General features: G+C 46.5%; 1 protein-coding gene across 1 annotated transcript in view; it reads left to right on the top strand.

The window, feature by feature from the left end:
• The window catches only part of TTLL8 (tubulin tyrosine ligase like 8), a 74,373-nt gene that overhangs the window by 14,987 nt on the left and 38,074 nt on the right, over positions 1-21,312 (top strand). Inside the window, exons 3-7 of the mRNA XM_049884994.1 lie at positions 14,475-14,613; positions 15,354-15,427; positions 15,635-15,763; positions 17,098-17,212; positions 18,711-18,833. Coding sequence (XP_049740951.1) covers positions 14,475-14,613; positions 15,354-15,427; positions 15,635-15,763; positions 17,098-17,212; positions 18,711-18,833 — 580 coding nt within the window. The remainder of the gene's footprint in view (positions 1-14,474; positions 14,614-15,353; positions 15,428-15,634; positions 15,764-17,097; positions 17,213-18,710; positions 18,834-21,312) is intronic.

Below are 21,312 nucleotides of genomic sequence, written 5' to 3'. Positions count from 1 at the left end.
CTGAGTCTATTCACTATTCTTGAGTAGAATCTGATTTTGGGTCATCAAGTGTGTGCTGCACCCTAACACCTATCCACCTCGAGAAGTAGTGGTGATAATTGTGTGCACCAGATTCTACTAGCAGCTGGGGTTCACCTTCCGGGGGGGGGGGGCAGGATGCTGACAGGCTTCCTCCAAGTGTCAGTGAGGTAGGTGTGTCTCTATTCCTATAGCACCTTGGTGGGAGGGCACTGCAGCTGTACCTTAGGCCCCCAATGCAAGTACCTCTGCTGATTGGTAGATGTCACCCTCCTTAGACCCCTAAGGCAAGAGGCTAGGTGGTCTGGGGGGAGCTTCAGCCCTCAGTTCCCTGTTGTCTGTCAGTTAGGGCTCTGTTGAATAAGCAGAGATATCAGACCTGGGAAACTTGTTTTTCCAGAAAATCTGCTAAAAAAAAAAATGCAGTCAGATCCCTATCAGAACTGCCTTTGGATTATAACCACCACCTTGTTCCTTGTAAGGATGAAAGTCCAAGATTTGGATCATATATGCTTGGCTGTAGCTGGTTCTGTGTTTTTAGTCCAATTAGGGATGGATTTCCGGTCCCTGGGTTTTTTGTGGTTCCTTCTCTCAGGCCGGAAGAATGGGTTAGGAAAAGACCAAAAATAAAAAGGGGGGGGGAAGCAAAGCTGCCGCAGAGCCGGAGCCATTCTACCTCTGGCTCAGGAAATTCCAATGTTAATGAAGCCGCCTGGGAAGGGTGGGGGAGGGTTCAGAGAAATAGGAGAGTAGCCCCTCGGAATATAGCCAAAGTTGCTTATCTTGCTTGGAATGACTATTGTATCTGAGATTCCCGAGGGGCGTGTTGCCTATGTGTGCTGGCTGTGTGGAGATTGCCTCCGAGGGTCTGGTCCACTGAAGCCGCAGTCAGATCCTCCGCTGCCAGTCCAAAGCCCAGCTTTAAGGTTCCACTGCTGGGACGCTGCACTCCTGGCTCCAAAATCAGTCACTGCCTCCCGGGGACTTCTCGTCCCGCCAGCCCCGTCGCCGCGCCACCTCCGAGGACCGGCTGGGCCCCCTCCCGGGGTGAGTTCAGGGGGGTAGGGCTGCTCCCCTTGTTTGCACTGTCATAGATTTTGAATTCAGCTCTCCTGGGCCCAGACCTACGCCCGGCGCCAAGGTTACCTGACTGGGACGCTCGCTCCAGGCTCCGCAAACAGTCGCTGCTTCCCCGTATTTGTTCGTTCTCCGTCTCTAAATCTGTGTTTGTTGTTCAGTGTTCGTAGATTGTTATGTATGTGATCGATTCACTTGTTTTTCCAAGTCTTTGTTGCAAGAGGGATCCGAGGTAGCGTCTACCTAGTCCGCCATCTTGGCCCCGCCTCCTATTTCTAGCTTTTTAAGGGAGTGCCATACCATTTTCTGTAGTGGTTGTACCATTTTACATTCCTACCAGCAGTGTATAAGAGTTCCAATCTCACCATAACCTCTCCAACATTTGTTATTTTCTGTTTTTTATTAGTGCCAGTAGTATCGGGGTAAGTTGGTAACTCATTGCATTTGATTTGCATTTCTCTAATGGCTAATGATTATGAGCATTTCTTCATGTGTTTGTTAGCAGTCTGTTTTCTTTTGTGAAGTGTCTGGTCATATCCTTTGCCTACTTTTTAATTGGATTGTTTATCCTTTTGTTGCTGAGGTGTTGAAATTTTCTACAAATTTTAGAGGATAGACCCTTGTTGGATATATTGTCACCAAAAATTTTTCCCAGTCTGTGAGTTCTCTTTTTGCTCTGTTGGAGAAGTCTTTTGGTAAGCACAAGCAATTAATTTTGGGGAGATCCCATTTATCTAGTTCATCTTCTGCTTGTTGTGCATTTTAAATTATGTCTGGCATTCCATTTATGCCGTATATTAGGGCCCCTAGCTTTGGCCCTATTTTTCCTTCCTTGATCTTTATAGTTTTATAATTTATATTTAGGTCTTTGATTCATTTTGAGTTAGTTTTTATGTATGGTGTGAGGTATGGCTCCTGTTTTCATTTTTTTTTTTCACAAATGGACATCTCATTTTCCCAACACCAGTTGTTAAAGAGACTGTCTTATTCACACTTAATGGACTTTGGCCCTTTGTCAAAGACCAGCTGTCCATAGGTGGGTGGATTTACATATGGGTTCTCAATTCTGTTCCACTGGTCTATGTGTCATTGTACCAGTACCACGCTGTTTTGAGTACCATGGCTGTAGAGTAGGTGTGATGGTTATGGTTTTGTATGTCAACTTGGCTGGGCCATGATTCTCAGTGGTTTGGCAGTTATGATGTAGTTTGGCAGCTGTATAATGATATAATCACTTCCATGATGAGATCTGATATAATGTAATTACCTCCATGATGAGATCTGTTCTGAGAAGCCAATCAGTTGAAAGGGAGTTTCCTTGGGGGTGTGGCCTACCTCTAATATAGGTGGACTCTCTGGCAAGGCCCTTGGGCTTTTGCTCACTCTGGATCCTGCAGCTGGCTCCTGTTCATCTGATCTCTGGTTCTTGGGACTTGAGCTAGCAGCTTACCTGCAGATCTTGGGATTCATCAGCCTCTGCCGTTTGTGAGCCAGAAGCCTGCCAACTTACCTGCCAGTCTTGGAATTTGTTGGACTCTGCAGCCTGTGAGCCAGAGGTCTCTTCTCTGAATTGCTGATCTTGGGTTCACCAGCCCCTGCAACTATGTGAGTCAGGAGAAGCCTCCAGCCTGACCTATGGACTTGGGACTTTCTAGCCTCTGCAACTCCGTGAGCCATTTCCTTGATACAAACCTCTCTCCCTCCCCCCGCATCTATCTATCTATCTGTCTGTCTGTCTGTCTGTCTGTCTGTCTATCTATCTATCTCTATCTGTCTATCTATCTGTCATCTATCATCTATCTGTCTGTCTGTCTGTCTATCTATCTATCTACCTACCTATCTATCTATCTATCTACCTATCTATCTATCTACCTATCTACCTACCTATCTATAGAGAGGCAGAAGCAAAAGCATATATAGATGCTTCACTGTTTTTGTTTCTCCAGAGAACCCAGCCTAAGACTCTAGGTTCTGAGATCAGTAGTGTGAAATCTCCTACTCTGTTCTTCTTCAGTAATGCTTTACTTATCCAGGGCGTCTTTCCTTTCCATATAAAATTGGTGATTAGATTCTCCGTTTCTTTAAAGAATGATGCTGGAGTTTGGATTGGAATTGCATCATATCTATAGTCACTTTGGGTAGTATGGACATTTTCACAATGTTGAGTCTTTCTGTCCATGAGCATGGTGTATTTCTCCATTTCTGTAGGCCTTTTTTGGTTTCTTGCAGTAGTGTTTTGGTAGTTTTCTTTGTATAGGTTTTCTACATCCCCGGTTAGAATTATTCCTAAGGATTTTATCTTTTGGTATTGTTTTCCTGATTTGCTTTTCAAAGTTCTCTTTGTTGGTGTAGAGGACTCCAGCTGAGTTTTGCATATTGATCTTGTATCGTGCTACTTTACTGAATCCTTCTGTTAGTCCTAATAGCTTTCTTGTGGAATCTTTAGAGTTTTCTATGTATAGGATCATATCATCTGTGAATAGGAATAGTTTAACTTCTTCTATACCAGTTTGGATGCCCATTTTTTCTTTTTCTTGCCTTACTGCTCTAGCTAGGACTTTCAGCACAATGTTGAATAAGAGTGGTAATAAAGGGTATTGTTGTCTGGTTCCCATTCTCAAGGGGAATGCTTTCAGTCCCTCTCTGTTGACAATAATGTTGGCTGTTGCTTTTGTATACCCCAAAAACCAAACTCACTGCCGTCGAGTCAATTCCGACTCATAGCGACCGTATATGACAGGGTAGAACTGCTCCATAGAGTTTCCAAGGAGCGCCTGGCAGATTCGAACTGTGACCTTTTGGTTAGCAGCCATAGCACTTAACCACTATGCCACCAGGGTTTCCTGCTTTTGTATAGATGCCCTTTATTATGTTGAGGAATTTCCTTTCTGTTCCTATTTCCTGAGAGTTTTTTTTTTAAATCATGAATGGGTGTTGGACTTTATCAAATGCCTTTTCAGTATCGATTGAAGTGATCACATGATTCTTTTTTCATTTTATTTATATAGTGGATTACATTGATTGACTTTCTAATGTTGAACTTTCTTTGCATACCTGGTATGAATTCTGCTTGGTCATAATATATTATTTTTTTGATGTGCTGTTGAATTCTATTGGCTAGAATTTTGTTGAGAATTTTTACATCTGTATTCACAAGAGATATTGGTCTGTATTTTCTTTTTTTGTGGTGTCTTTTCCTGGCTTTGGTATCAGGGTCATGTTGGTTTCATACAATGAATTTGGGAGTATTCCTTCTTTTTCTATATTTTGAAATAGTTTGAGTAGTATTGGTGTGAGCTCTATTCTGAATGTTTGGTAGCATTCTCCAGTGAAGATATCCAGGCCAGGGCTTTTTTGTTGCTGTTCTTGGTGTTTTTTTTTTTTTTTAAAACTACTTCTTCAAACTTTTGTCATGAGTCCGTAAAGTTTTTCTACCTCAGTTTGTGTTAGTTTAGGTAAGTAGTGTGAATTTCTAGAAATTTGTCCATTTCCTCTAGGTTTTCAAACATGGTTGGAGTCCAGTTTTTCATGGTATTCTGTTATGATCCTTTTTATTTCAGTTGGTTCTGTTGTAATGTCACCCATTTCATTTCTTATTTGCTTATCCTCCTGCTTTTCTTTTGTTAATTTTGCCAGTGGTTTGTCAATTTTGTTGATCCTTTCAAAGAACCAACTTCTGATCTTGTTGATTCTTTCTATTGTTTTTTTCTTCCCTATTTCATTTCTTTTGCTCTACTCTTTATCATTTCCTTTCTTCTGGTGACTCGGGCTTCTGTTGCTGCTCTTTTTCTATTTGTTCAACTTGTAGGGTTAATGTTTTGATTTTGGCCCTTTCTTCTTTTTTGATGTATGAGTTTATTGCTCTAAATTGACCTCTGAGCCCTGCATTTGCTGTGTCCCAAAGGTTTTGGTAAGATGTATTTTCACTCCCATTTGATTCTAGGATTTTTTTTACTCCATCATTGATTTCTATTACCCAGTGGTTTTTAAGCAAGGTGTTATTGTTTCCATGTATTTGATATTTTTTCCTTGTTATTCCTGTTATTGATTTCTACTTTTATGGCATCATGATCCAAGAAAATGCTTCGTATTATTTTGACGTTTTGGATTTTTTTAAGGCTTGTTTTATGGCCTAAAATGTGGTCTGTTCTGGAGGATGTTCCATGTACATTGGAGAAGAGTGTAATACTTTGCTGCTTTTGGGTGGAGTGTTCAGTACATGTCTATGAGGTTGAGTTGGTTGATCGTGGCATTTAGATCTTCTGCATCTTTGTTGAGTTTCTTTCTAGATGTTCTGTCCTTCACCGAAAGTGGTGTGTTGAAGTCTCCTACTGTTACTGTGGAGCTGCCTATTTCCCTTTTCATTGCTGTTAGAGTTTGTTTTATGTATTTTGTATAAGAAGAGTGCAGCGTCAGGATTGGAGGAACACTCATTAACAGCCTGCGATATTCAGATGACACAGCCTTGCTTGTAGAAAGTGAAACGGACTTGAAGCACGTACTGATGAAGATCGAAGACTACAGCCTTCAGGAGGGATTGCACCATAAAGAAAACAAGAAGACAAATCAGCACAAAGAAAACAAAAATCCTCACAACTGGACCGTTAAGCAACATCATGATAAATGGAGAAAAGATTGACGTTGTCAAGGATTTCATTTTATTTGGATCCACAATCAATACCCATGGGAGCAGTGGTCAGGAAATCAAACCACATGTTGCATTGGGCAAATCTGCTGCAAAAGACCTCATTAAAGTGTTAAAAAGCTGTCAAGGATTGAATTGTGACCCCTCTGCAAAATATGTGTCAGCTTGGTTAGACCATGATTCCCAGTATTGTGTGGCTGTCCTCCATTTTGTGATTGTAATTTTCCTGTATGTTGTAAATCCTAATCTCTGCCTGTGGTTAATGAGGCAAGACTGGATTATGTTGAAGAGAATTAGGGTGGGATGTAACACCCTTGCTCAGGTCATATCCCTGATTCAATGTAAAGGGCGTTTCCCTGGGGTGTGGCCGGCACCACCTTTTATCTTACAAGAGATAAAAGGAAAGGGAAGTGAGCAGAGTGTGGAGGGACCTCAAGCTACCAAGAAAGCAGAGCCAGGAGCAGAGCACGTTCTTTGGACCTAGGGTTCTGGTGGAGAGAAGTTCCTAGACCAGGGGAAGATTGAAGGCAAGGACCTTCCTCCAGAGCCAACAGAGAAAGAAAGCCTTCCCCTGGAGCTGATACCCTGAATTTGGACTTGTAGGCTACTGGACTGTGAGAGAATAAATTTCTGTTTGTTAAAGTCATCCACTTGTGGTATTTCTTAGATAAACTAAGACAAAAGCAAAGATGTCACTATGTGGACTAAGGTGTGCCTGACCCAAGCCATGGTGTTTTCAATTGCCTCATATGCATGCAAAAGCTGGGCAGTGAATAAGGAAGACTGAAGAAGAATTGATGCTTTTGAATTATGGTGTTACCGAAGAATATTGAATATACCAAGGACTGCCAGAAAAATGACCACTTCTTTCCTGGAAGAAGTACAGCCAGAATGCTCCTTTGAAGCAAGGGTGGTGAGATTTCATCTGACATACTTCGGATGTGTTATCAGGAGGGACCAGTCCCTGGAGAAGGATGTCTTGCTTGGTAAAGTGGAGGGTCAGTGAAAATGAGGAAGACCTTCAGTGAGATGGATTGATACAGTGACTGCAAAAATGGGCTCAAGCATAACAACGATTGTGAGCACGCTGCTGGACTGGGCAGCATCTCATTCTGTTGTACATGGGTCACTATGAGTAGGAATGGACCTAAAGGCACCTAACAACACCAACAACATATCTTTATTACCGTTATGTCCACCTGGTGGATTGACCCTTGGGTCATTATATAATGTCCTTTCTTATCTTTTTGCCTTCAAGTCTATTTTATCAGAGATTAATATTGCCACTCCTGGTCTTTTTTAGTTATTGTTTGCTTGATATGTATTTTTTTCATCCTTTGAGTTTTAGTTCGTGTCTTTGTGTCTAAGGTGTGTCTCATGTAGACAGCATGTTGATTGGTCATGTTCTTTATCCATTCTGCCACTCTTTGTCTCTTTACTGGTGTATTTAAGCCATTTACAGTCAGTGTGATTATCGATAGGTATGAGTTTACTGCTGTCGTTTTCTTATACTTTTTTTGTGGTGTTGATGGTTTCTTTGTTCCTCTTAATATTCTGTGCTGAGTTCCTTTTTCTTTTCTTTCCTTTTTAATAATTTTTATTGAGCTTTAAGTGAACATTTACAAATCAAGTCAGTCTGTCACATATAAGCTTATATACACCTTACTCCATACTCCCACTTACTCTCCCCCTAATGAGTCAACCCGCTCCCTCCTTCCAGTCTCTCCTTTTATGACAATTTTGCCAGTTTCTAACCCTCTCTACCCTCCTATCACCCCTCCAGACAGGAGATGCCAACACAGTCTCAAGTGTCCACCTGATACAAGTAGCTCACTCTTCGTCAGCATCTCTCTCCAACACATTGTCCAGTCCCTTCCATGTCTGATGAGTTGTCTTTGGGAATGGTTCCTGTCTTGGACCAACAGAAGGTTTGGGGACCATGACCGCCAGGATTCCTCTAGTCTCAGTCAGACCATTAAGTCTGGTCTTTTTATGAGAATTTGGGGTCTGCACCCCACTGATCTGCTCCCTCAGGGATTCTCTGTTGTGCTCCCTGTCAGGGCAGTCATTGGTTATGGCCAGGCACCATCTAGTTCTTCTGGTCTCAGGGTGATGTAAGTCTCTGGTTCATGTCCTTTTTCTTTTCTTATTGAACTTTAGATGAAGGTTTATAGAACTAACTAGTTTCTCATCAAACAGTACACGCATTTTCTATGACATTGGTTAACAACCCCACGACATGTCAACACTCTCCCTTCTCAACCCTGGGTTCCATATTACCAGCTATCTTGTTCCCTCCTACCTTCCAGTTCCTACCCCAGGGCTGGTGCGCCCCTTTAGTCTTGTCTTGCTCTATGGGACTGTTCAATCTTTGGCTGAGGGTGAGCCTCAAGAGTGGCCTCATTACTGAGCTGAAAGGGTGTCCAGGGGCCATACTCTCAGGGTTTCTCCAGTCTTTGTCAGGCCAGCAAGTCTGGTCTTTCTTTCTGAGTTAGAATTTTGTTCTACATTTTTCTCCAGCTCTGTCTGGGACCCTCTGTTGTAATCCCTGTAAGAGCAGTCTGTGCTGAGTTCTTTTTGTTTGTGGATTTTCTTGTCATTTCTTTCACTGTTGTTGATTTTGTGTTTACTGAGTCTACGTTTTTCTTCTTTTTTATTTTGATGAGTTGTTTTGTTCACTTTCTTTGTAGTTACCTTGAAATGTACCTTTATCTTCCTAAGTTTAAACCAGTCTTTTATTTCTTCTTATCGCCTTGACTTCCTCAGCATATGAAAGTTCTATAAGTACACTGTTTATTTCCTATTTTTTGTTTTGATGTAGTTGTCATTTACAGATTGATGTTTATGATTCCCTGTTTTCAGTTTTTATCTTTGTTTTATTTCTGAGAATTTTTTTTTTTAATCTAGCTGGGTACCTGGCTGATGCTTTGTCCTTTGTCTTAATCTCAGGTTGTTGTCTGATGTTGTTGATTCTCTAGCCAAAGGATTCCCTTTAATATTTCTCACAAGTTTGGTCTGGTTTTTACAAATTTCCGTTTATCTGGAAATGTCCTAATTTTGCCATTATATTTGAGACGCAGTTTTGCTGGATATATAATTCTTGGTTGGCATTTTTTTTCTTTCAAGTTTTTGTATATGTCATCCCATTGCCTTCTTGCCTGTATAGTTCCTGCTGAATAATCAGAGCTCAGTCTTATTGGTTCCCGTTTGTAGGTGACTCTGCGTTTTTCCCAAGCCACTCTCAGAATTCTTTCTCTGTCTTTGGCTTTGGTGAGTCTGATTATGATCTGTCTTGTTGACTTTCTTTTGGGGTGTATCCTGTATGGAGTTCCTTGGGCATCTTGGGTGGATATCTAATTGACTTTCATGATATCAGGGAAGTTTTCTCCCAGAAAATCTTCAACAATTCTTTGTGTATTTTCCACTGCCTCTCCCCTGTTCTGGAAATCTAATCATGCACAAATTTTTCTTTTGATGGTATCCAGCATAACTCTTAGGCTTTCTTCATTTCTTTTTTTCTGATTTTCCTCAAAAAAATTGGTGTCAAGGAATTTGTCTTCAAATTCACTGATTGTGTCATCCAGTGTTTCAATTCTGCTCTTATATACTTCTATTGAGTTGTTTATTTCTGAAATTTTATTATTAATCTTTTGGATTTTTAGTTGCTTTTTTGGTATGGTTTCTGATTGTCTGTTTTGTTCTAGTTTTCACTAATTCTTCTATTGTTTTGTCTTTGTTTTCCTTGGTTTCTTTCTTGATCTCGTGCAGAGCCGTGTATTTTTGTCTTTTGAATTCTTTATCAGGTAGTTCCATTGCCATTTGTTCCTCTGGAATATCTTCTGGCTCTTTATTTGGGTCACTTGCTGGAGCCAACTTGTCCTACTTTATGTGCTTTGATATTGTCTGCTGTCTCTGAGGCATCAAGAATTTATTATATTTAGTTATTTATTTATTGTATGCTTGTTTGCTACATCCTGAATTTTTCTTTTGTTTTGATAAATCCAAGTAGGCTTGGCATGTGTGCTACCCTGGTCACTAATCTGGCCCTATTGAAGCTCTCACCTCCTCTGTGTGGATGGGGCAGCAACTGGGTATGTGAGTGCTACTCTCTATTTACTGATGTTGCAAGGCTGCTAAAGGTGTAGGTGATGTTTCTGGCGAGGAGATGTATCTGTCTGGCTGATCACCTTGCCATGGGTGCAGGGGGCGTTCTCCCTGGTTGCTGGGTTGGGTGTTGTGTGTGCGCTTGGCCAACTGCCAGGTGTTTGGGGCAAGGGTGCCCTGATCGTTGGTCACTGGGCAGATAGTGTGAAAACTCTCACCAACAGTCCCAAGCATGCAGAGCTGCATGGGGTTGTTCAGAGCAGGCACAAGCCTCCACTTGTAGGGGGAGGGTGATGTAGGGATGAGGCAGGGGAGATGTCGCCTGTCCATGGGTGCCTGGTTGGAGGTCATGCCCTGTCCACTAGGGTGCGTCATGCGGGAGCTTTGCAGCCAGTCCTCAGGCTCCTGGTGGAGGTAGCTGTAGGGAATAGGAGGCACTGCCAGTCCTCGGTTCCCTCACACAGGTGGCTGGAGAGAGTGGGGGAGGTACAGCCAGTCCTTAGGCCCCTGGCACAGGCAGCTGGAGGGAGTGAGAGGCACCACTGGCCCTCAGACCCCTGGTGCTGGTAGCTGGAGGGAGTGGGAGCACTGCTGACCCTCAGGCCCCCAGTGCAGGTGACTGGAGGGAGTAGGGGACATTGTTGGTCCTCAGGCCCCTGACAAGAGTTTCTGAGCAAAGGGTGGGTGCCTTCAGCCTGTGGGTTCCTGGGTCAGGGGCAGGGCAGTGGTGGGCGCTGCTGGACTGTGATCATAGTTGGGGAGAGGGATGAACAAGAAGGGTGGGGGCCCCACAGGTCTGTGGGCTTCTGGCATGGGGTTTGGGGTGGGTGCAGTGGGCGGGGTGCATGCACTTAACTTTCTTTTGCAGGGCAGGAAGCACTGCTTCCTGGCTCTGGGCGTGAATGCAGAGTCAGTCCTGCTTGGCTGTACCAGGTGATGGGGGTTTCAGTTGGGAACACTGTTTGCTTTGTCTCAATATGGCCGTGCTGCGCAGGTTCAGCTAGCAGGGCACCAGTGATCCATATTTCTCCATGTCCACTGTTTTTATACTGCCTCTCCTTCCACTTCGTGCTCAGTCCAATTCTTCAGCATTGTCTTTGATGCTTGGGCTCCAAAGTTGTCATTTATATCTGATTCATTTGTTTTCTTGGATCTTTGTTGTAAGAGGGCTCTTATGAAGTGTCTGAATACTCCGCCATGTTGGACCACCTCTGAAATCTGTCCTATTTGATATTAATATAGCCACTCTAACTTTCTTTTGACTAGTGTTTACATTGTATATCTTTTTCTTTTAACTTATTTGTGTCTTTACATTTAACCTGTGTTTATCGTAGCCAGCATATAATTGGGTCCTGCTTTTTAAAGAACGCAGTCTGACGATCTCTGCCTTTTGATTGATTATTTTAGACCATTTACCTTTAATGTGATTTAATGTGATATGGTTTGGTTAAATCTAACATCCTGCTACTTGTTTTCTATCTGTCCAATTTCTTTGTTGTTTTCTCTTTTTCTGCCTTGTTTTGGATTGATTGAGCATTGTTTATAATTTCTTTTTACCCCTTTTATTGGATTATGTAGTATGCTTCCTTTGTTTATTTACTGGTTGCTTTAAGGTTTATGGTATACAACTTTTGTTTATTATGGTATACAACTTTCATTTATTACTGCCTGCTTTTTTTTACTTTAAATGTTATTATACCACTTCGTGTGCAGCATAACAACTTACGATAATATATATTTCCATTTTCCCTTTGCTGTTGTTAGCATTCATTTTGCTTCTATATATGTTTAAAAAAAACTACATACACAATTCATTGTCATTATTTTTGCTTTAGACAGTCAATCATCTTTTACAAGACTGAAAAAAAAAAAAAACTTCTCAAGTTACCTGCTGTCTTAGTCATCTAGTACTGCTGTAACAGAAATACCACAAATGGGTGGCTTTAACAAACAGAAGTTTACTCCCTCACAGTCTAGGAAGCTAGAAGTCCAAATTCAGGGTGTTAACTCCAGGGGAAAGCTTTCTGTGTTGGCTCTGGATGAAGGTCCTTATCGACAATCTTCCCCTGCGCTAGGAGGTTCTCCGCACAGGAACCCCAGGTCCGAGGGATGCCCTGTGCTCCCAGCGCTGCTTTCTTGGTGATATGAGGTTCTCCTTTCTCTCTGCCTACTTCTCTTTTATATCTCAGAAGAAATTGGTTTAAGACACAATCTAATCTTGTAGATTCAGTTTACAAAACTGTTGCTAATTCCACCTCATCAATATCATAGAGATAGGATTTACAACACATAGGGAAATCTCATCAGATGACAAAGTGGTGGACGATCATACACTACTGCGAATCATGACCTAGCCAAGCTGACAGATATTTTGGGGGGCACACAATTCAGTCCATGACACCTATATATTGGCAATGTCAAGTACTCTTCATCCTTTTTATAAATCCAGTCTGGCACTTTGCCTTTAACTGGAGCATTTCAAATTAAACTAATGCTAGTATATCTGATGTCTTAGTTCATTCATTTGTTATGACCTGTCTGCTTGGTTACTTGGTCTCCTTTTTCTCTCCTTTCATACCTTCTTTTGGACTGATTTTTTTTTCTCATTCCATTTCTTTTTCTCTTATGAGTTAGATATCATACACCATTTTTATTCTTTTTGTGGTTCCCTTAAGAATTGTATTCTGCTGACTTATTAAATTTAATCAGTTTTCTAAAGTTAATCAATTTAATTAAAACTAAGCAGAGTGTTGGGGGTGGCCAGGCAACCTTGCCAGAGCTGAAGGACACAGACACTGATCAAGTCTCTCCATATCGCTGCTGTCCACCTGGACAGCCACATTGAGGAGAGGAGACATTGGATCCCTTTTCCCAGCCATGTAAGGAGTCTCAGAGATGTCCTCTAACCTACCAGGTCTCTCTTGTGGGTGCTGGGACTTGAACTCACAGCTTCTAGCAGCAGGAACAAACTTTCTCTTGTACATGCGCCTGGGTGTGGGTGTGCAGGTCCTCCTACTGGGGCCCATGTCAGTTAGCTATTGCTGCATAACAAGTTACCACAAATACAGCAACTTAAAGCAACATCCACTTACCATTTCACAGTTTCTGTGGGTAGGAGTCTGAGCGTGACTTAACTGGGTCCTCTGTGCAGGGCCTCACAAGGCTGAAATCATGGTGTCTCCTGGGCTGTGATCTCATCTGGAGGCTCAACTAGGAAAGGATCCTCTTCCAAGCTCCCTCTGAATACTGGCAGAATTCATTTCTTTGGGAATGCAGAATTTGAGGCAGGTTGCTTTTTGAAAGCCAGCAACAGAGAGAGAGTCTCTGCTGCTTTGAGTCTGTATCATCAGGGAAGGCTTGGACCCTCGTTTAAAGGACTCACCTGATTAGGTCAGGCCCACCCAGATTACCTGTGTTTAGATTAACTCAAAGTCCACTGATTAGTGACCTTAATTACATCTGAAAAATCTTACTGCCTTTGTTCTATACTGCAATATAATCACAGAGTGATATCCTACCTCCTTTGCAATGTCCTTTTGGTCGGAAGTAGGTCACAGTTTCCATCTGCAGTCAAGGCAAGGGGACAACATGAGGGAAGGACCCATTGGGCTCCGTCAGAGTCTGTCTTGCTCACACAGACTTCCATGGTAGCTGGGCAGCTTCCCAGGGCAGCTGTCCCCTAGACACCTGCTCCCACACACTTGGGGGACTCTGCTGCTGTCGGAGCTACTTCTCCTCTACTCACTCTGGACAGCTGATGACCCTCCATCTCCCTGTCCTCATATCTCAGGCACCCATACACCCCTCCCCACTCACAAAGCATGAGGGATGCTCACCCTTCACAGAGAAAAGACACCGCTCTGTGCCCGTCACCATCCACAGGTCTCCTGACTGCATGGCCCTGCCATCTCTGCTTCCACTTCCTGCATCCAGACCTTGCCTGGAGTTCAGGATCATCTCCAGAGGTGTCAGGAGAGGCTGCATTCCTTTTTGCACCATGGCGTCCTAGCCTTGTGTATGTGTGTGTGTATGTGTGTTTATCTGTGTGTGAGTTGTGTCTGTGAATGTATGTGTGAGTTGTGTGTGTGACTATGAGTGTGTATGGGTGTTAGCTGTGTATGAGTGTACATGTATTGGATGTGTGTGAGTTGAGTGTATACAAGCATGTATGTTTGAATGAGTGCACATATTATGTGAGTTGTCTGTATGAATGTGTGTTTGAGTGTAAGTATGTACGAGTTGTATGTGACTGTGACTGTAAGTGAGTGTGTGTGTGAACACTCCTGTGTCCAAGACCCCATGATGAAGCAGGAACACACAGAACAGAGTGACTCTCCTTCATAGCCCCTCTCCTGTCCCCTCCTGGTGGCAGACTGCCCACTGCACACCTGTGCCTGCTGCACACCTGCGCCACACACCTGTGCCCACTGCACACCTGCGCCTGCACACCTGTGCCCGCACACCTGCACCTGTGTCCATCAGATGCTTCTGGAGTTTTTCTTTTAGCAGAACCATGGTATCTTCCCATCGGTGCAAAGAGTCAATCTCATTCCTCTTTGAGAACTTCTGCAGAGAAATAATTACCTTGCTTTTCAATTCTTTAGCTTAAAATATGTTCTTATGATTGTAGGAAAAAAAGATTTTTTCTATCTATGGACACTATCCAGTGATCCGGGCAGTTCTGCGAAGGAAGGGCTGGGTGGAAAAGAAGTTCCACTTTGTGCCCAAGGTCATTCCACATGTGGAAGATGAAAGTCAAAGAGTGACTGGTAGAGTATTTAAGATGTTTTGTCTCACTGTAAGATGTGTGGTCTGTGCTCTGTCACAAAGACAAGAAGTGGACCCTGTCCGGGGTTGCGATGCTGGCCTCTCTTGGCGTGCTGTGGTCTCTTGGCTTCATGTCTGAGTCTTACTCGTCCCTTCCTTTGGGGGCAAAGCACCTTGGAGAGACCCTTTCGATCCTTAGTGTTGGCCACATCTCAGTGTCCTAATGTCCATGCCCAGGCCAGGTCTCATTATGTGTCTGGGCAATTTCTGCTGACCTCCAGACCCCCGGCCATCCTTCCTCCACCAGACACCCTTCCTCCCTTGGACACCCCTCCTCCACAGAATGTTCCCCCCATGGAACAACCCTCCTCCAATGGGATGGTTTTCCATCAGATGCCCCTCCCCCAGTGAGCCGCCTCTCCTCCATCAGATGCCCTGTCACCAGTGGTTGCCCCTCCTCCAATGGGACACCCCTCCCCTGATGGGATGTCCCTCCTCCCCATCCCATCGCTGTCCATCACTCTGGCACCGCAGGACATCTGGGCCTCGGGAGGGAGAGCGCTGCTCCAGGCAATTGCCCCAGCATGGTGTCCTCAGTGGAGTTGCCCTGAGCCCAACTTGGGGTGGTCAGGTTAGCACCATGCCCTCAGAGGGGTTCTGCTCTGAAGGGGGGGGGGTCTACCTGTGACCAGGTGCTCAGCCCTCACTGTCTCCGATCTCTTGCCCTGTGTTTTGTTTGCAGATAGCAAAGGCACTGAATCCAAAGAGAGCCAGAAAGGGACTTCCGAGAAGACAGAGGACATCCACGATGTGATGGTAGGTCCCCGGTTTCATACTTGTGGGGCACAGGGAATGGTGCCAGAGCCACCCCAGGACCAAGCTGAAGCCAGGAGGGTAGGCAGGATTCACCCTGTGGCTGTGGGGGGCAGGTGGCTCCCCATCACTTGTTCCTTCCTTACACCCCGACTGGTCTGAAGGATGTGAACTGAGTGCTGGGTACTGATAAAGGGTTTTTCTTGCCAGTCTAGGTTGGTAAATCATGAAATGCCTTACTTCCTTTGGACCATCAAAAGGGACGTTGTAGATTATCACAGCCTGAACTGTGACCAGATGCTGAACCACTATGGGAAGACAGCCTCATTCACCACCAAGGTGAGTGGAAGTCTGCACACCCACCAGAGAAGGTTCCAGAAGGGCCCAACTCTGCCGGGGCCAGGGGGTCTAGCACTGAGTTCCCACTCACCCCCAGGAGGGCAGCAGACGGGCTGCTTTGAAGAACAGATACCTGTTCTCTCACAGTCTGGAGGTCAGAAGTCCAAGTCAGAGCCTTGCCTAGTTGAGTCCTTCTGTGGCTCTCTCCCAGTTCTGGTGTTTGCTGGCGACCCTTGGTGTTCCTTAGCTTGTAGACAGACCCTCACATGGGGCCTTGCCATCCACTGGGAGTGGTAGAGAGCCTCCCTCAGGGTGCGGGGTCACATGCAGTCTTGGGGATGAAGTCTCCACTCTTGCCATGTCCCAGGGGACCCACCTCGATGTTTGGGCAGGATGCCCGTCCCTGGTCACTGCCCCCACGATGCAGGGGTCAGTCCACACCCAGCTACCCCCAGGCTTCTCTGCTGCGCAGGGTTGCCCTGTGGTGGGCCCTGGGCTGATGTGTGCAGCCGTGCCCCTAGGGACCCATAAAGGGGGGCAGCCATTGGCCAGGGGTGGATGCCCTGCTGTGCTGGGGTGACCAGGTGTGGCCAGGGGTGGTTTGGCCAGCTCTCGAGGCCAGACAGGTGGGACCAGGGCCATGCCCAGACACCATCCACCCAGCCAGACTCCTTCCTGCCCCTTGCCTTACGCCCCGTTGGTGTCCTGTGTGGCCCCAAGGGCCAGGGTGGGAGGGTGTGGCAAGGAAGAGTTTGGTGTGGCTGGAGCTGGCTGGGGGCGTGAGAGTGGCGTGAGAGTCCCCAGGCTGCCTGGTGAGTGAGTGAGTGTGGCGCTAGGAAAGAGCAGGAGGCCCTGCAGGCAGGAGTGGTGGACAGGCTGAGCTAGAGGAGAGTTGTGGGGAGGCTGGTAGGCAGCGGGGGAAGCAACTGGCTTCTGAAGTGCAGGGCCGGGCATGGGCCGAGACGCCCCAGGAGCTGGGAGAGCAGCTGTGGGGACTCGCCTCCTGCTGGCCAGGCGGGCATCTGTGGCCATGGCTGCTGTCCATCATGGATTGGCACTGCCCCAGCCACTTGCCACCCCCAGGGCCCCACTGTGGCCCTCATCCTGTGTCCTGGACCCGAGTGGACTGAGTGGACATGAGGCCACAGGCAAGCCTTCCCAGAGGGGCTGCTCCTGGGCCTGGGGGTGCCGGCCTGCATGGCTGGGGGCGGGGCTGGTCTGGGGGCCTGGGATCCCCTCCAGGAGGCAGGCCCAGGGAGCACCCAGTCTGTCGGTGGAGGGCTGGCCCTCAGCTCTGTGTGCAAGGCGGCCCTGACATCCCTCTGTCTCCGGAGATCGGGCTGTGTGTGAGCATGCGAAGCCTGCCCTGGTACGTCCAGGCCAACCCGGACTCCTTCTTCCCGCGCTGCTACGGCCTCTGCACTGAGAGCGAGAAGCAGGAGTTTCTGGGTGAGTGGACGGCTGCCCAGAGCAGGGTCACCCTCACAGGGCTTCTTGGTCTATGTCCTCTGCAGAAGGGGCCGCAGGCTGCCTCTGAATGGACAGTGTGACAGGTGGGGACATGCGGGGGGCTGGTCAGAGAGGGGGGTGGGAGGCTGGGAGCAGGGCGTCTCCGTCTTGCTCTGCCGACCTCAGGGATGGCCCACGGCCCAGCCTGGCATCCAGGGAAGGTGTGTGTGTCAGAAGTCAGACACCTGTCAGGACCCTGGTGGGGACAGAAGGGAAGGGTACCTGGTTTGACCTGGTCAGGAGGCCACAGGAAAGAAAAGGGGAAAGTCAGAGCAGGTGGAGCGGGTCTGCTCCGGGGAGGAACCCCATATCCCCCAAGCACCTGCCTGCACTGCTGTGGCCCTGACCCCGCCCTTGGGCACCTCAGGGAGCCAATAGCTGCAGCCCCATCGACCAGGTCCCCTGAGGCGCACATTCTAGCAGGGAGGGAGCAGGAGAATGACTAATGAGCAGAAGAGGGGGGCCACATGATGGGGGTGCTGGGTGGGGACAGGGAGAGAGAGGGTGGGGGAGCAGCAGGAGACCTGTGAGGGGGCTCAGAGGGGGGCATGGTGAACTTGTTCTGACTGCAGGCAAGAGAAGGATGGGGTGAGCTCTGTGTGTTTTGGGGATGGCAGCAGCATTGTTGAGGGGAGCAGATACCCGGTGCAGGCTCAACAATGGAGGGAGGGGCTGCCTCTACTTCCATGGGGAAGGAGCCTGCTTGGGCAGGAGGATGGGGGCCTGGGAGCTCCACAGATGTCCAGAGGGGGCAGAGGGGGCAGCAGGCAGTGGGAAGCAGAGTCTGGAAGGGTGGTGCTAGGGGCACGAGGAGGGGTGCAGAGAGCTCTCAGTAGCCTTGCCTGCCTTCCCAGCATGCTTACCTGCTGTGTGCGGCCACCCTTTGGTCAGAGCCAGTCCAGCACCGCCTTCTGCCTTCTGTGCTTGGTGGGCATGGGCAGGAGAGCTTGAGTGTCCAGGGAGGTCCTGGGGAGGGTTGGCTTCCTCAGATGGGAGCCGTTGGTCCTGGCGCTGTCAGCCAGGGAGGTTCTAGAAAGATTCCTCTGGTGCAGTGTGGAGGACAGACTGATGGGGGCGGTATCTGAGGACAGAGGACCGGGGAGAGGACCTCATGGCCGTGGCTGGGCGAGGTGATGAGAGTGTACACAGGAGAGTGGCCCTGGGAGGGAAGAGAAGAAGCAGGTGGAGAATGAGAGGGGTCCAAGCTCTGGGCCTGTTCTGTTGCTGGGGCATGGAGGCCTGTTGGTGTGACCAGTCAAGGCAGAGCCTTCTCCAAGCCTGAGCCCCATCCAGTAGAGTGGGAGGGAGGAGGACAGAGTTTGGGGGAGGTGGGGGCCCTGGGGTAGCAGCTGGGCTTTGGAGCGGGAGTGAGGCCGATCTGCCCCTGGAGCCGCCGTGACCCAGTGGGCAGAGGGGGCGAGGCCTGGTGTCCTTCCAGATGACTTCCGGCGCACTGTGGCTTCCAGCATCCTCAAGTGGGTTGTTAGTCACCAGAACTGCAAGGCCAAGTCCAGGAACAGGCGGGAGGAGGCCAGTGACAGTGACCCCAGCCATAGGAAAGGTATGTGGGCACAGGGCAGGTGTAGATGGGACTTCCCCCGGGCATCTCCTGTCTCAATCCCAATGCCAGCAGGGTTGGTTCCTTCTGGAGGGTCTGAGGGAGAATCCGTTGCATGCCTTTCTCTCAGCTTTTTGTGGCTTCTGGTAATCCTTGTTGTTTACCGGCACAATCTACAACCTGAAGCCTTTGACTTGTAGCTGCATCACTCCTGCCTCTCCTCCACCTATACTCTCTGACGTGTCATATTCACCCTTAAAATGGCATCTGCTCAGCCTGGGTACTTTCTAGTGACCTGTTTCAAGTTCACCGATCCTGTCCATGCCTTACCCAGGCCTCTGTTAAGCCCATTGAGTGAATTTTTCATTTCTCGTATCATATTTTTCATTTCCAGTATTTTCTTTAGGAGCCCTGGTGGCACAATGGTTAAAGCACTTGGCTGCTCACAGAAAGGTCAGCGGCATGAACCCACATCTGCTCTGTGGCAGAAAGATGTGCCAGTCTGCTTCTGTAAAGATTACAGCCTTAGAAACCCTGTGGGACAGTTCTTCTACTCTGTGCTCTAAGATCCCTATGAGTCTGAATTGACTTGATAGCAATGGATGTGGGTAGTACTTTAATTTGGTTGGTTTAAAAAATAACCTCCACAAAGATTAGACTGGACTATAAGTCATAAAACGATACTCATGAAGAGTGTGCTTCTTAGTTCAAGATGTTGTCGTTAGGTGCCGTCGAGTCGGTTCCAACTCATAGCGACCCTATGCACGACACAATGAAACACTGCCCGGTCCTGCACCATCCTTACAATCATTGTTATGCTTGAGCCCATTGTTGCAGCCACTATGTCAGTCCACCTCATTGAGGGTCTTCCTTTTTTCTGCTGACCCTGTACTTTGCCAAGCATGGTGTCCTTCTCCAGGGACTGATCCCTCCTGACAACATGTCCAAGATATGTAAAACGTAGTCTCACCATCCTTGCTTCTAAGGAGCATTCTGGTTACACTTCTTCCAAGACAGATTTGTTCGTTCTCTTGGCAGTCCATGGTATATTCAATATTATTCTCCAACACCACAATTCAAAGGCGTCAATTCTTCTTTGGTCTTCCTTATTCATTGTCCAGCTTTCACATGCATATGATGCAATTGAAAATACCATGGCTTGGGTCAGGGGCACCTTAGTCTTCAGGGTGACATCTTTGCTTTTCAACACTTTAAAGCAGCAGATTTACCCAATGCAATGTGTCTTTTGATTTCTTGACCGCTGCTTCCATGGGTATTGATTGTGGATCCAAGTAAAACGAAATCTTTGACAACTTCAATCTTTTCTCCATTTACCATGATGTTGCTTATTGGTCCAGTTGTGAGGATTTTTGTTTTCTTTATGTTGAGGTGTAATCCATACTGAAGGCCGTGGTCTTTGATCTTCATTAGTAAGTGCTTCAAGTCCTCTTCTCTTTCAGCAAGCAAGGTTGTGTCATCTGCATAATGCAGGAAAAGCTCAGTATCATCAGTCAGAACAAGGCCAGGGGCTGACTGTGGGACAGACCATAAATTGCTCATTTGCAAGTTCAAGCTGAAACTGAAGAAAATCAGAGCAAGTCCACGAGAACCAAAATATGACCTTGAGTATCAAATAGATACATGAGACTAAATGGGCAGCTTCTGTCCAGAGGCAAGATGAGAAGGCAGAAAGGGACAGGAGCTGGTTGAATGGACACGGGCAATCCAGGGTGGAAAGGAGTGTGCTCTCACATTATAGGAAGAGCAATTGGGGTCACATAACAATGTGTTTATAAATTTTTTATGAGAAACTAACTTGAGCTATAAACTTTCACTTGAAGCACAATAAAAAAGAAAAAATATATAGTCTCCATTTATCTGATCAAATTCTTATCTCTTTAAGCATGTTGCCTTTTTCCACTAGACCCCTTAGCCTTTTTATCTTAGTTATTTTAAAGTACCTGTCTCATAATTCCAGAGATCAGGGCCATTTGTAAGTCTTTCCCTTTTGACTGCATCCTTTCTTGGTACCCATTTTGTTATTTTTTTTTATGTATCTTATAATTTTTGATAATATGCTAGACAGTTTGCATTAAAGAACATTAGGGACTGAAGTGAACGGTATTTATCCCTGTCTAGCCTCCAGAGTGGGGATGAGCCCATCTGATCTGTAGTTGAGCTAAGTGTGGGCTTTGCAGAAGCTTTAATTTTATTCCATTCATCATTGGCTTCCAAATGTTTTATGGTGGGATCAGGGCTTTCCCTTGAACAAGACTTGGGATCTGAGCACTTGTGAGATTTTGGAGATCTGCCTAGGCTTTACACCAAAGCAGGTAGTTTCATAACTGTGGGATAACTCCCTGCCTTCCAGGTTTTGGGGTTACTGGGGAGTTCTCTTTGCTCTCAGCTGTGCCCTTCTTTCTGTACCTGGGAGATCTCTTTCAGGCCCACTGCCCTTTCCCACCTGAGCTCAATGAAGGGC

The sequence above is a fragment of the Elephas maximus genome, chromosome 4 (assembly GCF_024166365.1).
Source record: "Elephas maximus indicus isolate mEleMax1 chromosome 4, mEleMax1 primary haplotype, whole genome shotgun sequence".
Classification (NCBI taxonomy): domain Eukaryota; kingdom Metazoa; phylum Chordata; class Mammalia; order Proboscidea; family Elephantidae; genus Elephas; species Elephas maximus.
This window is presented reverse-complemented; position numbering and strand designations above follow the sequence as displayed.